This window comes from Carassius gibelio, chromosome A15 (genome assembly GCF_023724105.1).
Source record: "Carassius gibelio isolate Cgi1373 ecotype wild population from Czech Republic chromosome A15, carGib1.2-hapl.c, whole genome shotgun sequence".
NCBI classification, from domain to species: Eukaryota; Metazoa; Chordata; class Actinopteri; order Cypriniformes; family Cyprinidae; genus Carassius; species Carassius gibelio.
In genome coordinates, this window is record NC_068385.1 from 11,460,417 (window position 1) to 11,477,182 (window position 16,766).

Below are 16,766 nucleotides of genomic sequence, written 5' to 3' on the forward strand. Positions count from 1 at the left end.
AAAAGCGAAAAAGTTACACAAGCGTCAGGATTTTGTAACACACACATTAGCTTATATTTATTTGTTGCCACTCGTGATTGAGCCACCATCACTGTCTCTTTAGCTTTACGTCGGACCGAGAAAACTGAGCACTGAGACAAAAAGCAGTTGTTGTTTTTTGTTTAATTAACAAAGACAGAATAATCGAGCAATTTTGAAATATACAAGGACTCTACCTACGGAGACGACCCAGTCTTATAAGTTTGGATTACTGAAAGGGAAAATGAAATAAATACAAACAACCGGGATGTATTTTTTGATTGAATAACAGATAAAACGCGTAACTGGTAGCTCTAGACGCGCGACAGATTCGGGTAGTGACAACGAGACAGAAGCGCGCGCTTAAAATATGGAGTTAAATTCAGTGATTTTGACCACTGGATCCTCGGTAGGCTTTTTCAAATTAGTAAACTATGGAATCGGCAAACTTCCCATCCCCGAGACAGCTCAGAGGAACGTTTGGAAATGGAAAAACATCTCCACCTCTTTCGTACACAGCCTCCTAACTGGAGTGTGGTCTGTGCTTTGGTGAGTGTCAGAATTCCCCCACATCTGTATAGGGAATACGTTCCTGTATGCACCGTCTGTTTGATGCCTTTATCAGGTGCTTGAGAATTTTATCAGACTGTAGGATCTTCTCAGCTTCATGTTTAACGGATGTAGTTTAACAGACACATAGTAATTGATAAGATGCATGTAGACAACACACGTTTACCCCAGGGGTTCATGCAAATTGAAGATATGAATGTTTGTGCTAACCACCCAGCATTTTCACACATGTGGAGCATTTTCAATTTAAACGCCATTCCCTGACTATAAAACGTCTGCTTTTGTAGTTTTTGCATGCATCCCCAGATGGCTGAGGATTTGATAGAAACACACTCCGTTTTCTCTCACGCCTTGGTATCTGTATCAATCGGTGAGTATAAAGCTTTATTATAAAAGCGTGTTATGATGCTATTCATAAAGCGGGATGCCCATGTGTTGCCAAGCACTCCTCCCTGTCAGGTGTACAGAGTCCTACTCAGTCATTTGATGTTAATGGGTTAGACTTGACAGGTGACTTTACTGATATATTTTTTTATTTTATTTTTGTGCTTTTGGCTAATTTCCATCCCCGCCTTATTACTCTTGTTGTTCCCGCTAAAAAAAAATTACTTATAAAATTCTCGTTATGTATTATTATTCCCAAATAGTGCATTCAATCTTTTTATCAACTTTTTCTTTTCAATAACAAGTTGTGTGTTTCGTTTTGAAACTGATTAATTACAGGCCTTATTGATCTGAGCTCGTGCACCTCAGAACTAACATTCACAAAATGATCAACAACTAATGCTCTTTTTCACTAAAAAAAAGATCTGAGGTGTATAAAGTCAGATCATTGAGACCTACTACCAGTCAGTTCATAGTCATAGAAAACATCATAATGTCAGATTTACTTGCAGTTTTAGGTAAAGGATCCTACTATGAATAAATAATAGAATAAATATATATAAATGCATTCCTTTAATGCAAATATATATATATTTCTAGCATTGCAGCAATAAGACTGTGACATGAAACTTACTGCAAACATCCAGCATCATAGAAACTGACTGCATGTTGTTCCTCTTGGATTATTAGCTGTATTTGTGTATTGTGCTTTCATTTAACATTGCTCTTAAATGTTGCACAGTTGATTGCAATGTTTATTTCAACCAAAAAGTAGATAATTCCCATTCAAAATGCCAGAGATATTTTGAATACTTTGAGGAAACCCACGTGCATTTGGCAGAAATGTTAACTGTAGCAGCAGAATGAATGGTTTGCTTTATGATCTGTCACATGCACGTGTGCTACCCCCAAGTCACATGACTCTTTGTGAATGGGCCTTTACTTTAAATTGTTGTACTTTTGCAATTTATAGCATTTTTTTTTTTTACAGAAAATGTTATCTCTGCATAATATATGTCCATAAAAACTTCACTGCAAGGCTCATGGGTTTGACATGTACATCCGCCAGTCTGTAACTCAGCAACTCTTAAAATTGTGGCTTTTCAAGTTCTTGCTTAAAAGTCTGAAGTAAACTTGTTTCGAATGTGCTTCAATAGACAAAAATGAAGGACCGAATTCATGCATTCATCTTACAGGGAAAAAAAAAAATCTTAATGAGCATTTTATTTTTTCAGTAAAATATCTATGTCAAGGCTTGTTTTAGAAAATAAACACTGCTATCAGTGTAATGTGAGCTAAAAAAATAGAATTGGGAAACGGGTGTGTATAATGAAAATGCTAATCAGTACATTTATATTAATGAGGTCTCCTATATTGAGCTTCATTTGCTGTTGATCTGCTCTAAAATGCAGTCTCCATGGAGACCCTCATATTTGGAGGTGGATATAAATAGCCCTCTGGAAATATCTTGGTTACCAACACAATTGTAGTCATGGGATCTGTTGCTTGAAAAACCTGTTGAATGATTCATGTCCATTGTTTGACAAATATAGTGTTAATATGCATTTCTGTGCTTCAGGTTACTTTATATATGACTTCTTTGATATGGTTATCAACCAGAAGATCAGTCATTCATGGGAGCTCCTTTTCCACCATGTTGTGGTGAGTAGACGCAAAGCATGGTACATACAAATTCTGATTTATTTTTAAAGAAACTCATCCGCTTCACTGTTGTATGGATAAATCAGGAAATTCGCCCAAATTTAAAGCCTGTTTTTAGGACCATTAAGATTTTCTTGACAATTAAGCACTTTTCCACAATTGAGCAATTTTCCTCCAAATTCTCATTTGTATTTTTAATCATAAGTAAACGGTTCAACAAATACTACCTTCATTTCTAAGTACCTTTATAACTAAATTAATATATCATTGCTTTTTGCCTTACAGATATGAGAATTTGTATGATAATAGTGCTTAATTTTCATGAAGATAACGTCATAAAATAATATGACAACAAATGATAACAATGGAAAGAAAGCCACTGGCTAGTTGTGAAGGTGGATCTAATGGTAAACAGTAACTTCATTCCAGAAGAGGTTTCTGTATTACTCATCCATCTAATAAAACTACCCAGACCTGATTCGGCACCTCTTCAGTGTGCTCAAATAGCCAACCTGTCTGACCACCTTGTCTTTGCCTTGTTTGTGGTTCGATATATATTTTTTGGAAAAAGGTGAGGTGATAAAGTCGACAGAGGTTCTGAGTCTCAATAGATTAGATACAGAATACAAACAAGTCTATAGCGAGGCCTTTTGAAGTCATTTGCATGAATTATCACAGCCAGTGTATCCTGCTGTGTTGCAAAGGATGAGGAAGGACTCTGTCCAAACACTTGCTTTGAGTCCAGTGGGTTTTCTGAGCTTTGGTTCTTTTGGGGTTCTGTGGCGTCACCACTTGGTAAAGAAGCCAGCTTCATTCTGTGGTTCTGTTGTTGCTGTTGTTCCCTCTTTTCTTGAGATCTCATTCAGTGAAGTGGCTGAAGGGAACATGCTGTCAGATTATTAATGGTACTGTGAGAAACTGTCAGACGCCCTCATCTCCACCCTGTTTCATCCTTCCCCTCTGTTCATCATGAGCCAAACTGTAATCATAAGAGAAGCGTTGTTTTAGATGTGCTTAGTTTGAATGGAATGCAGTCTGTCAACAAAGACCTTTTTTGTTGCTGGATCAGGTTGGAGTGAACGTCTGTCTTGCCACACCAAAAATGCCATTATGATGTTTTATTTTCCATGAATCAAAATGTCTACAGGTGAAATATTTGCAAAGGCAATTGGAGTCTGTTGAAAGCCTTCTTTTTAGGAATTAAAAGATCATTGGAGCTTTAGATCATGTGATCAAGATCAGTGTGGGCGTCTTGCCCCACCCTATCCAGACTATGTGTAGTTTTACCTTGAAATTTAATGCATTAGTTATACACACTGCCATTAGAAAACTTCATAAATCTGTAAGATTTTGAAAAAATATGATCTCCAAGGTATCTTTATCTGATCAAAAATACAGCAAAAACAGTTCTATTGTATATTACAATACAAAATAACTTCTGAATTGTGAAAACAGGGTTTTCAGCAGGCATTACGGCAATCTTCAGTGTCACATGTCCTTCAGAAATCTTTTTAATTCATTGATTTGATGCTCAAGAAACATTTACTGTTATCAATGTTAAACGGTTGTGCTGCTTAATATTTTTGTAATGTCTGTACTTTTGATCAATGAAGTAAGGTATCTTGCTGAATAAAAATATTTCTTTCAAAACAATCTTGCTGAATATACAGTATAAAAAAACACTTGGCAAAAAAAAAAGCCTTACTGATCTCAAACTTTTGAAAGGTAGAGTACATAAAATCAAGTCTGATTTGAGGTGAAGAGGAAGTCCGTGTACGGAAAAATAGTCATTCAGTTGAAGTGGAAAAACACTGGTGTTCTCCAATGTCAGAATAGTGACAACTTAAAAATGGTTTGTGGGTAGTACTGCTTGGCTGTCACTTTTGCGAATGCTGGAGTTTCCAGAGGTGGTTCTGTGGAAAACATCACACTGACCCAATAACATTTTTGGCATTTGGACAACCACAGCCCTCTTTTAAACTGGTCTCTCAGAAATGGTGCTTCAGAAAGCAAATGTCTCTCATCCCCCATTCGTTTAGAAGAATTGAGTTTGCTAATTAAAGCTTTCAAGTCTCATTCATTATTAGTGGTCATTCATACCATGCATGCAGATATGCAATCAGTGGAAAAATACAAAACAATGGAATAGTCTGATGGTTTGGCAAGTGTCTGGCAAGGGTGATTGTTTGTTCACCTATACACAGAAGCCTGAGGTGATTGTATTTGCTCACTGACAGATTTGACTCAATCGCTAAAGTGATGCAGTTGAGTGGTTCCATGCCAGGAAACTAAATTACAGCCCTCTGCATTTTCTGTTGAACCTGATAATCCAGCTCTGCTGTGTAAAACCTGTGGCTTTCCCTGACTTGTTCAAAAAGCTGTACTCTGGATAAAGTTGTCAGTAACATAAGTGGAAAACAAGTCCATTGTAGTAAGAAGTCCCTCTACACTTTTATGTAGCTTATTGGATGGTGATTCAGTTATAATTGCAACTACATAGTAGAGAAGTTTCAACAAACTAGTTTTGCTTTTCTGATGTTTTAAGACTTTTAAAGCACCAACATTACAACCAAAAGCATTCGGACAGACATCTTTGATGTCTAAAACCATAAAACGTTTGGATGTATATGGTAAACATCTAAGAATGAACCTGAAATTAATCTGATTATCTGATTCGGTTTTATTTTCTATTATTATTATTATTTTTTATTTTTTGCCCTTATGCCTTTACCTGGCAGATGTTTTACAAATGACTAATTTCATTGTCAAATATTTCTGTCAAAAAAAAATTATTAATCAATTGCTTGCTCATCAACATTAGTGGCTTCAGTTACAGAGCAAATGATAATGGAGAGTGCATACATTTACAGTAGGTCAGAGGTTAATAGCAAGCGCTGTTCTGGAAGGGAAGTGGAAAGAATAAGAGGCACCGGAGGAATGAAAGGGAAAGAATGTGTACGAGCGAGGGAACCACTTTTGGCTCCAGAGCCCTGTAGTGTATTTGTAGCTGCTGGATCCCTCCTCTTCTTGCAGCATGCATTCAGCATTTTCCAGAAAGAAGCAGAGGCATCTGGTCCACATTTTAATGCTCCAGGACTCTTATAGACGACATCCCGTTGAATGCAAACCCCTTTGAAATTTCCTCTATAACCTGTAGACCTAAAAGCCTCTCCGTCTCTCTCTGATGAAGACTTCCCACATCATGAGAGACCTGTATTTGTGCTTACTTCAACAAATCTTCCAGAACATCATGCTGTCTGGGCGAAAACAACCCGCTTGTAAATAAGATCTCAGTCTCCCCAGCAGCCAAAAAAATAGACATGCCATTTATATTCTGAGAACTTCCTGTTTATTTTTTTGAATGGAACTTCCTTGAAGTATGAAGTAGCTTCATCTGATTTGTTTTATTTTTCCACTGTAGATGATTCAAGATTCAAGATTCAAGATGAATATTTAGGTGAATTTCACCATGATGTGAGTGATCATAGCAAAGAAAAGAATTCTGCCGACCTAGAAACACTTGGCTGTGGCAGGTTCAGTGTATACCTTACTGAGATTTAGGGCTGAAGGCACACGTTCTTGTTTGATTCAGAGCGTTTCAATACCTTGAGTCCGAGTACCTCAAAGTGGATCTGGAGCACTGCCATAGTACATGTCTGGTTGCCATGGAAACTGTGTTGTCCATGTGTGTATGCATGATGCTATGCATGGCTCTCAAATGATAAATTTGGAGTCGGCAATATTGCAAAAATATATCAAGAATATTCTTTGTTGTGATAGGTTTACTATTTTGCAAGTTGTGTGAGCAGTACAAGTCAAACAAATTTTCCTATTTTAAAAACAAAGCTTTATAAGGTAGCTAAATATAAAATAAAAAGAATGGCAGACATTTAGGCCAAAGTGGACCACTCAAAACATGAATAAAATCTTTTAAGTTGTTCCTTTTCAGTCACTCATTGTCCAGTCACCGTTATGTTAAGAGTATGTTGCCCTGCCTGTGTGCCTGTTATTTGGATTACTCTCGTTAAACTTTGTGTTGGAACGTTACTCTTCATCTTATGTTTTCCTCGCAACATCGGTGACAGATTACCAGACCTAAAATGGACTCCGCTTTGAAATACACAACCGAGCCTTGATTTTCTTACTTTTACGGAAAGTTTCTGTCGTCTCGTCTTTCACCTGCCCACACGATGAAAAGACCCTAAAGTCTCAGTTCTGGATCGAGGTGAATTACTGGAGACTGGAAAAAAGCCATCATCGGGTGTCTGGAGAGTGCCCTTCACCGATCCAGGACACAGATAGACCCAGAGTCCGTTCCACCATGGAGATTTTGCGTGATTTTGTGCGGAACGTATTGTGCAGTTTTCAAAAAAAAATTAAGCAGTACAGCTGTTTTCAACACTGATAGTAATAAATGTTTCCAAAGCGGCATATTAGAATGATTTTCTGAAGGATCATGTTACAATGAAAATTCAGCTTTACCATCAAGGATTAATGAGCTGCTGGATTCATGAATATAAATCAGGTTTTGTGCGTTCGCTTGAACTGATTTGCTGAAATCAAAACGGGGACGATAATAGATGAGCGCCAGCCTGTGAGATTGTCGTTTGTGCATTAACTCCACCCACTACATGAAAACATGGCTGTTCTTAAAAGCTGAAGAATTCCATAGGATTGCCATTAATTTGACAGGAAAAAACAACAAAGAATATTATTTAAATGTAGCGAGTCAGTTCACTCACACTCTCTCTCTCTTTCTCTGTGTGTGTGTGTGTGTGTGTGTGTGTGTGAGAGAAAGAAAAAGACTGCGATGTGCGCCTTCACACTAATGTTTATGGTAGGCTACATTAAACACAGTTGCGCTGTCCATCCATTGAGATGAACTGAGAAAAATCACAGATCGCTTGACGGAGAGTGAAACTCTGAGGCCCTCAGCCAGAGTTCGAGTGTTCGCGAGTGAAAATATATCTGTGCTAAACTTATAGGCCTATATAGCCTCCAACTCCACACTGGCGAGTAAAACCTGAGAATTTATTAGCCATTTTCTAATATTAGACATCATTTAGTCGCCAGAATGTAGATTTAGTCAAATATGTGAGTGATTTACTTGCAATGAAGAGGGTTGTGTAAGTAAAAAATATTTTGCATTGCAATCATATTTCACAATATTTCTTTTTTTACTTAACTTTCGATCTAGTTTTTTTTTTTTTTTTTTTACCTTTTAAAAGAAAATCCCATACCATTCCCAAAAATGTAAACAGTTGTGTGTCTATTTTTTTGGGTCCTGTTATTGTTTGACCAGGGTTTTATGGGGTTTTACTGACCCAATCCTGCCTTCCTCTGGGTCATGTCAAGTCAGGGTGAGGTTGTGGACTTTGTCCTGACTATGACTGAGTAAACATCTCCACAAAGCTCATCATTATCATTTACAAGAGGGATGGGTATAAGAATGTCAGTATCTTCTACACTTTATAGTCTTTATTTCCATTCCAATTATCCATTTGCATTTACAGTATCTATTTTTAGAACTTAATTAAATAAATGTATTGACCCAATTTCATCCGGCCACAAAAGATTAGTGCTTTTACTTGTCATCTTAGATTGTGGAGATTAAATAGACCTATTTCCAGTAAGTAGTGTAGAAGTGTTTTAATTTTTTTGTCAGTTTGTCGGGGAGGAAAAACAAAAACAAAATTCAGATGCAGCTGAATCAGAGTTCTTCTGAAAAGATTGTTTCAATTAATGCTCTCATAGTTACAGGACCAAGCAGAATTGTCAAACTAGTCTAACGACAACCTTTTTTTGGGAAACTTAATGGGTAAATAAAAAGGAAATTATAATCGTTGTAATATTCATGATGTTGCTTAATCGATGACAAATTCATTGCGAAAATACTGTGAATGTTCAAGACTGTCCCAGCTCAACCCTCATCTCACCCATCTTAAAAATCATCAATGATTCATGATAATGCTGGACTCATAAACACACACTCACATATTCATCCATCTTTTATCTGTTAAACTGTGCCACACCCGTTGAGTTCACGTCTCTCAACCTTTATTTCATATGACTATATTTCCACATACCCACTCCACCTTCAGCTTCATGTCCCAGCCCAGTTTCACTCTCTCACACACCCTCTGGCCCCTCCTCGCTCTCAGATGCCTTTACATGGGTGGCTCTGCTTTCTGTGTTTGTGTCTGTTCTTACACTGGGATTGGAATCTGGAGGATCTGCCTTACAGACCAGCTGCACTGTATTTGTTTATATAAAAAAATAAACACTTAAATACACAATTCTACGTTTTCTCACCATTTATATGATCACTTTGTGTGAGGAACAAACAAATTTGAGTTAGGTTAGTCATTTATTTTGGAAATTATTAGGTTTAGGTTAATATTATAAATGTGTTTACTATTACTTTCTATCAGTTTAATGCGTTCTTGCTGAATTAAATTCTTTCAACACAGTCTTTTATAAGTAATGTAAATTGTGCACAATTTGGATGGTACTCTTTATGGTGTTTTTATTCTTAAATCATCGTAAAAATGAGAAAAAAATTTTGTGTGTTCATGTTTATCTTCAACAAAGCATGCGTCCTCTCTGTTAGTGCACTTGTCCGTTCTTCTTTCATCACCTCATTTGGTCTGAAGCCATTGGCATCTGCTCTCTATTTCTCACTGAGCTTCAGTATTTCTCACATGCTGATCAAATAGGCCTGCTGGAAAACCGTTCTGAATGAGTTTCACCTGTAACCAGGTTAACTGGTTTGAGACTGGTACTGCTGTTCCACCCCCCTCCCCCCATTCAGTTCCTCAGGAGGAGCCTTTTTGGCCCCATGCCAAATACCATTTGTATGTCTCCCATGTTGTTGTTTTTTTTTGTGTGATTGTTGTTATTATTGCATCAGTAGGACTTTTTATGCATAATAGTGTTGAAAAAATTCAGATGTGAACAGCATGTGCTTTTTTTATTGCTCCTACGTTTTGGATTGCCATCTTTATTGGGCTTTGTGTGTGAGTGAATAAGATTATTTTACGTGACTGCAGATGGATTACGAGAATAATCTGGCTAATTCATATTCACGTTGATTGTTCTGTTGGTGTCTGCAGCAGTACGTTGAAGTGGATTGTTTTTTCTTTGTATAGATTTGAAAGCAGCTTTATAAGAAGATGTTTAGTTTGATTTCAAATGTAAAAGTATCTTGTGCTACTTTTGTGATGATTTTATTATCATATTCATTTAAGCGTCTTGTAAAGGTTCAAATCCCCTTATATGCACTACTGTTATAATATCACTTATTAAAGGCTGCTTTGATGAATATAAATTTTAAATGGACAGCATTTATTTAAAGGTGCTGTAGGGAACTTTTGTAAAAAAAAAAAATATTTTTTACATATTAAACCTGTCATTATGTCCTGACAGTAGAATATGAGACAGATAATCAGTGAAAAAAATCAAGCGTCTCTGGCTCCTCCCAGTGGTCCTATTGCCATTTGCAGAAACTCCATCGCTCCCGGTAAAAAACAACCAATCAGAGCTGCGGTCCGTAACTTTGTTTGTGTTCAAAATGTAGAAAAATGTATATAATAAGCGAGTACACCATGAATCCATTTTCCAAACCGTGTTTTTGGCTTGCCTTGAATCACTATGGTGCACCTATACTAAGTGTTTATATTCGGACTATTTTAGATTGCTTCGGGGATACCGTGGTGGAGTAACCCAGTACCTTTGTGATTCTTCATAGACATAAACAGAGAGAAGTAGTTCCGGCTACGATGTTCTTCCGCAAGACGCAAGCAGTTCTGTTTATTAACCGCTAGAGCGTCAAAAGTTCCCTAATGCAGCTTTAAACTTTTGTTGCATTATAAATCTTTAATGTCAATTTAAAACCTCCTTACTGGATAGAAGTGTACTATACATTTACAATAAAATATGCATTTAATCAGTATGTGTGTTCCCTGAGAATGGACCCTAACTGTGCCGTTGCGAGCGCTATGTTCAACCAGGAGCTGCAGGGACACAACTGTTCACTTAAAGCATCATGTTATGTGATGTATATGACATGAAGACTTTGCTCTTTTTCTGTCAATGATTATTTTCTTTTCAAGGCCGAGAAGGAAGTTGAAGAGTGTTTTATCTCTTTATTACAGTTGCCATTCAAATATTACAAATGGTACAATATTGTGTGTTTGATTCTGATGTCTTTGACTTGTGTAGCACCTGTTGACCTCATTTAGTGTAGATGACCGGTCTTGTTTGCATTTCACTTTCATTTAGTAAAATGAAATCTATTCATCCACTTATTCTCATCAGGCTTTGATCACTTCCTTACGGTGTTCTTGTCACCTTAAGGAGAGACAGGGTCTCCTAAAGATAACGGGTTTGTTTGTGATGTTCAAAGCTTTATTCAGTTGTGTAAGTGGAGATGTTGACCTCACCAAGGCAAAGACAAAGTGTTAGCCAAAGGTCAACATCCTCTCAGTCATGAGACAGGGGACACAAATCTTATGTGGTAATCATGCGTCTTTATATGATTTACAGACATAAATCCTGTTCACCGAGCTAACAGTCCTGCTAAACCAACAGTTTTCATTTGTAACCATTCCTAGTCTGTGATCTGACTGCAGACCACTTTTAGACACTGTAAAGCAAACTCTGATGTGTTTACTGTCCACATAGCTGAATGGATGGTCAGCTTCTGTCATGCTTTGCTTTATGAATGGCGCATACATGCCACACATTGCTATAAAGAGATGTTTGGATTTTAAGCTATTAAAAGCCATTATACATTACTTGCCTGCTTCATGCCTACTGAGAGAGCCACTGGCGTTCCTGCTGTGACATTCCTCACCACAAGGACCAGCCGGCTGTCATGTGAACAGGGTTGCATTGCAGACAGTGAATCATGTCCTGTTACCAAAGGAGTTAATGGTTCTGCCATTGTACATGTACACTTTGATAATGATGTACATTGTACACTTTTTAATAAAACTGTATAAATTACAGAAGTTAGTTAGTAGTTAATAGTTCTTACTGTAAGTTTCTCATGGTTGATAAATACTTTTGATTTGTATTTCTCTTTGACTGCCTTTTGGTTAGGGATTCATGAGAATGAGATACCAAGAGGAAAATGTCTTAATGAATTTGAAATCTAAATGCGCAATATTAGTTTTGCATTAATAAGTGCAAGTAGGAGCTTTTGATTACTTAATAGTTCAGATTAATCTATGCACACTTTTCACAATGTTTTTGTATTGTTAGGCATAGACTGCCACCTAGTGGAAGAGTAGAAAAACGTTTTACATTTTTCTTTTGGATGAAAATTGATAAATAAAAATCAAAACTTTTCATAAGTTACTTTTTTACCAATGTAAATATTTTTATATTTTTAATTTATCTTTTTAAAATATGTCACATAGTCAGTCACAATGTTTACATACTTATGTGCTTTTAAATCAACTTTTTTCTTTCTTTTTTTTCTGGTAGTTCTCCGAGCTTGTTGGTTTGGTTTAGGACTCTTTATAAGAATTATTATAAATGCTTATAGAGACAGTTCAAGGGAAAAATACTTCCAGAATCAAGGTCGCAATCGCGATTGCTCTGTTGGTAGTAATCTTGACCAAAGCCGTGACTAGGGTTTGTTTGAACTGTAGATCTCCATCTGGATTCGTGTCATTCATGGGGATGGCTTTGGTTGTTGTCATGTTGCGTTTAGGATTAATCAACGGAGTCTTTGTATTCCTGTCCTCAGCCTGTAGTCAGATGATCCAGAACACAAGCTCATTTGTTTTCTTTTTGCCTCCCAGCAGATCAGTGTTGAGAAGACGAAAGAGTCGCTGCCGGAATTAAGCACATTAGTCTGTGTATGATTTAATTGGCCCATTTAAACCTAACGACTTCCTACAGATGAATGAACATGTCAAACAACATCTTTAAAAATGCTTTTAAAAAATCATGTTACGATGAATAATTGTTTCTGAAGGTAATGTTTGTAATAAGTTGGACACATAATGTAATCTATGTAGTGAACTTAAAATTCATGTGCAGCTGTGGAGATGCAACCAAAAATTCTGGAAACAAATAGAATATTGAAAAAAAATAGTTTTAAATTAAAAAATATAAAATGTTTAAAATGTTCTAAACATAATCATATTTAGATTTTGAATGTTAAACTTTTTTTGGGAATGGACTAATTACTTGAAAGTTTTTCCATGACAAATGTTTAGTGCATTGCTGTTAATAAAGCATCTTAATTTCTTTTGTTTGCAGGTGATCACCTGTTTCGGGATCTCTGTGTTGACCTATAGGTATGTGGGTTTTGCAGTGGTGGCTCTGCTGGTGGAGATCAATTCGATCTTTCTGCACCTGAGGCAAGTGCTCCGCATGGCCAGCTTGGCCAAAAGTACATTTTACCGAGTCAACAGCATGATAAACCTGGGCACCTACGTAGTGTTTCGTATCAACACCCTGGCCTGGATGACCCGTTGGCTGGTGCTGAATCGTGACCTCATCCCCTTGGTCAGCTACACCATCGGCAGCGTGGGTCTGGCCATCATGACTGCCATGAACATTGTGCTGTTTTACCGTCTGATGAGAAGTGACTTCATGAAGTCTAGCCGTGAGAAGGAGGTGAGCAAAGAGAAGGAAAAAGAAATGTAGGAAGCGGACTCCTCTCGCTCTAGTCTCAGCTCCAACCAAATCTGCTCTCATCGTCACCATTCCCACACTTTGGGAAAATGTCCTTTCCAACCCACTGACTTCATTTCTGCAACACCTGATTGTCAACTAGACCGAAGTTCTAGTCAACTTTACTTAATCTCACGTAGACCTCAAGCTGTGTTAAGATTTTTATGATGGCTGTGGTCAGGTTTACAGATGTCTAAAATAATGGATGACATATGTTTATACATGCAACTTGATGCTTAAATACACATGCATGATATATCCAGTGACTCAATACTTATGTTATAATGTAATAAGTTCAAATGAACTTGATCTGCTTCTTTTAATCTAATCATATGCTTATGCTGAGATTGAGAGCTTGGTTTATTTATTAAAAGCTAAGCTAAAGCTGTTTTCTAGCCTCTTAACACCTACAGCTGCTACCTCATGAGCTTGTAGCAGTATCCTCCTAATTCTGTACGGTTTATAAATGGACAGTTCATGCAAAGGAAAAAGCTCTTCTGTGGAACACAACTGGAGACATTTTGTTCTTGCTGCTCTATTTCATACAAATTAACGAAAGTGTATTACGACACGGGCTGTCAAGTTCTAACATCATCATAAAAGTCATGTTACAGTTGCCCAATTTATATATATGAAGTCTTTTGAAGCCGTATCATAGATTTGATGACTGGTATTTAATTTTTGGGTGAACTGATGGAATTCCATTACAGCTTGTTTTTAGTTTAAATTCTCTGTACTGACTAGAAATATCTAATGAAGTGACCATGACCAGGAAGTACTGTATTCTACAAGGTTGGGGTATGATTTGCTAAACATGACTGTAGTTTTACCTTGTGGATGAATGCCACTATTCTCAGTTGATCTGTTACCCTTTAAGTGGAGAATCAGTATCTTGATGCTGGAGTCTTGACAACAGCTATCAGGATTGAAACACTCATGCTTGTTACATGTCATTATTACTGAACAATACATGTGAGGTTTGAGATCTGACAGGATCGTCGTTGCACAAATCATGCCTATAGGTGGCACTACACACGTACACAAGTGACCTCATGTTCGATTATGCTATTATTTAATAAAAGAGGCGATGATTAAAGCAGAACTAATTTTGATTTAAATACGATGAACTTTTTTTTTTTTTTTTAATAAAAGTTTGTAATTTGTTTATTTTTGTTTAATTTTGAATTTTTGTAATTTATTTGTACTACTTCGTGTCATTGATTGTAATGGTTGGAAGCAAATTGCAAAAAAAAAAGGTAGCTTTTAAGAACTAAATGAATGATGGAAAAAAATATGTTGTGATTTCGTTGGTGGTAAAGAAAGGTCCTGGTCAGGTGTACTAAAGTCAATGCATTTATTTGTTTAGCTGCTTTATGTACTCCGTGCCATTGAGATTGTAGACTGAATTCTGATTCTAATTTGATTGGACATTAGTGGCTTGTCTGTGTGGCGGGAAAGTTTACACTCTGAAACCACATGTAGCATCACCGACTTGTGCCACAAAACTATTTTTTATTCATGATGTTTAATTGCATTTTAATCTGGTGTACTCCTGCCTTATTTTTAAAGTTTGAAGGAGGGATAAATAACTAAGGGGAAAAAAAGCTACTCACATTGAAATTAAAATAACTTTTAGCAAGCAAGTGAAAAATAGAAAAATAAATGTGCACTGAAATGGCAAAACTTTTGAGGTGTGTTGGCAGCTTCATATTGAGACTGTGCTTGTATATTTGCTTCCTTAGTGAGGTAACTGGTATCTCAGTGTATATGGGGTATACATTTTTGTTTTTGAGAGAAAACCAATGTGACTTTTTAAAGATGCGGTTGTTCTTCACTTGAGAGTGCAATTCTGTACTGTGTTTGGTGAAAGATAAGCAAGTGTTGGATTGTGGATCTGATTTTTGTTTTTGAGCATAGTGTTGCAGTGTTTTCCAAAGCCAAAATAAAAAAATCACAGCTGGAAAAAGATATGTGCCAACATCCAGGAGAGCAAAATTAAAGGAATATGGTATTTTCCATTCGCTCACTTTTTTTTTTTTTTTTACCCTTGCGGTTTTAACTACCCTAATCATTTTAAGTTTTAAACAGTTGTAACTAAAATGTCTATAGCATTTTTATTTTTGTTTGGATTAATTGTTTTGTAATTAATATCAAAGTAATTTGTATATGACCTTTATATTGTGAAATAAAATGTTATTAACACTATTTGAGGTTATTGTTTTGAGAAGTTGGGAAAATACTTTATATTGAATAACAGAATTTGATAATACTTTATGATTTATATAACATTAAACAACTTAGCTACACTTTTGTTTTTTACTGTTTATTCTTATTTTTTCAGATCACATAATATGCTTTAGACAATAGTTGGGGTACAATTTAGTCTATATTTAGGTTTGCTCTAAAGCAGTGTTTCCTGACCATTGTGCCCTGACAGGTTTTCAGGTGTGCCTTTGAACATTATAAAAATGTCTATGTCTATTATATTTCATTATTATTATTATTATTATTTTAAATTAATGCTATTGGTCATCTTTAAGTCTGTTATTTTTACAAAAAGGGCCGTTCAAAGGACAACCAAAACAAATTTTGCCATCACTCAATGGTCAAACACCTCGTTACTCCACCTGAGCTTGATTTTCATAAAATGTTAATATTATAAAGGCACATTTAGTGTCTGATTATACACAAACCCAATACCAACTCTTGATGCGGTGTTTATTATTTTTATGTTCGTTTTTCTAAGTGTTTTTACATTTCCTGAAAATGGTAGTGCTTTTGGGCCGGTTTACGTTTCTGTCCAACAATGATGATATGTAAATATGTTATTTTGTCATCACCAATAACATTAAGCTACCTATGACTTTGTGTTCCTAGCCACACTCTCAGAAATAAAGGAACAAAAGTTGTCACTGGGGTAGTACCTTTACAAAAGGTACACTTTTGTACCTATTATGTTCTAATATACACTTTAAGTACTAATATACCAAAATGGACCCTTTAGGTATAAATATGTACCTTTTGAAAAGGTAACGTTACCGCCTTAGTGGCAGCTGTTGTAGCTTTATTTCTGAGAGTGTACCTGACTTAAAGGGATACTCTACCCAAAAATTATAATTTTGTCATTAATCTTTTACCTCCATGACGTTCCAAACCCATAAAAGCTTTGTTGGTCTTCAGAGCACAATTTAATATATTTTGTATGAAAACCGGGAGGCTGTCCAAGTAAAATACACTGTCATGGTCCAGAAAATCCCATCAGGACTGCATAGGGCCCTGGACCTTGTGCAACGCCCCTGATTATGACTCCTTTCACATGTAGTGGATTTAACTACATCTGCTATATAGGGGAATAGTAAATAGTTAAATGAGACTCCAGATATTCTGGCAAGAGACAAACCATCAAACACTCCTTGCTCCAGATATACTCGCTTTCACTCCGC

At 36.4% G+C, this 16,766-nt stretch overlaps 1 protein-coding gene across 1 annotated transcript; it reads left to right on the plus strand.

The window, feature by feature from the left end:
- The first annotated feature begins 3 nt into the window (after positions 1-3).
- Positions 4-15,528, plus strand: LOC128029478 (TLC domain-containing protein 2-like). The gene is made up of 4 exons (XM_052617286.1): positions 4-567; positions 876-958; positions 2,552-2,634; positions 12,907-15,528. The coding sequence occupies exons 1-4, from the start codon at positions 389-391 to the stop codon at positions 13,294-13,296; spliced, it is 735 nt and encodes a 244-aa protein (XP_052473246.1). The 5' UTR covers positions 4-388; the 3' UTR covers positions 13,297-15,528.
- Positions 15,529-16,766: the final 1,238 nt, after the last annotated feature.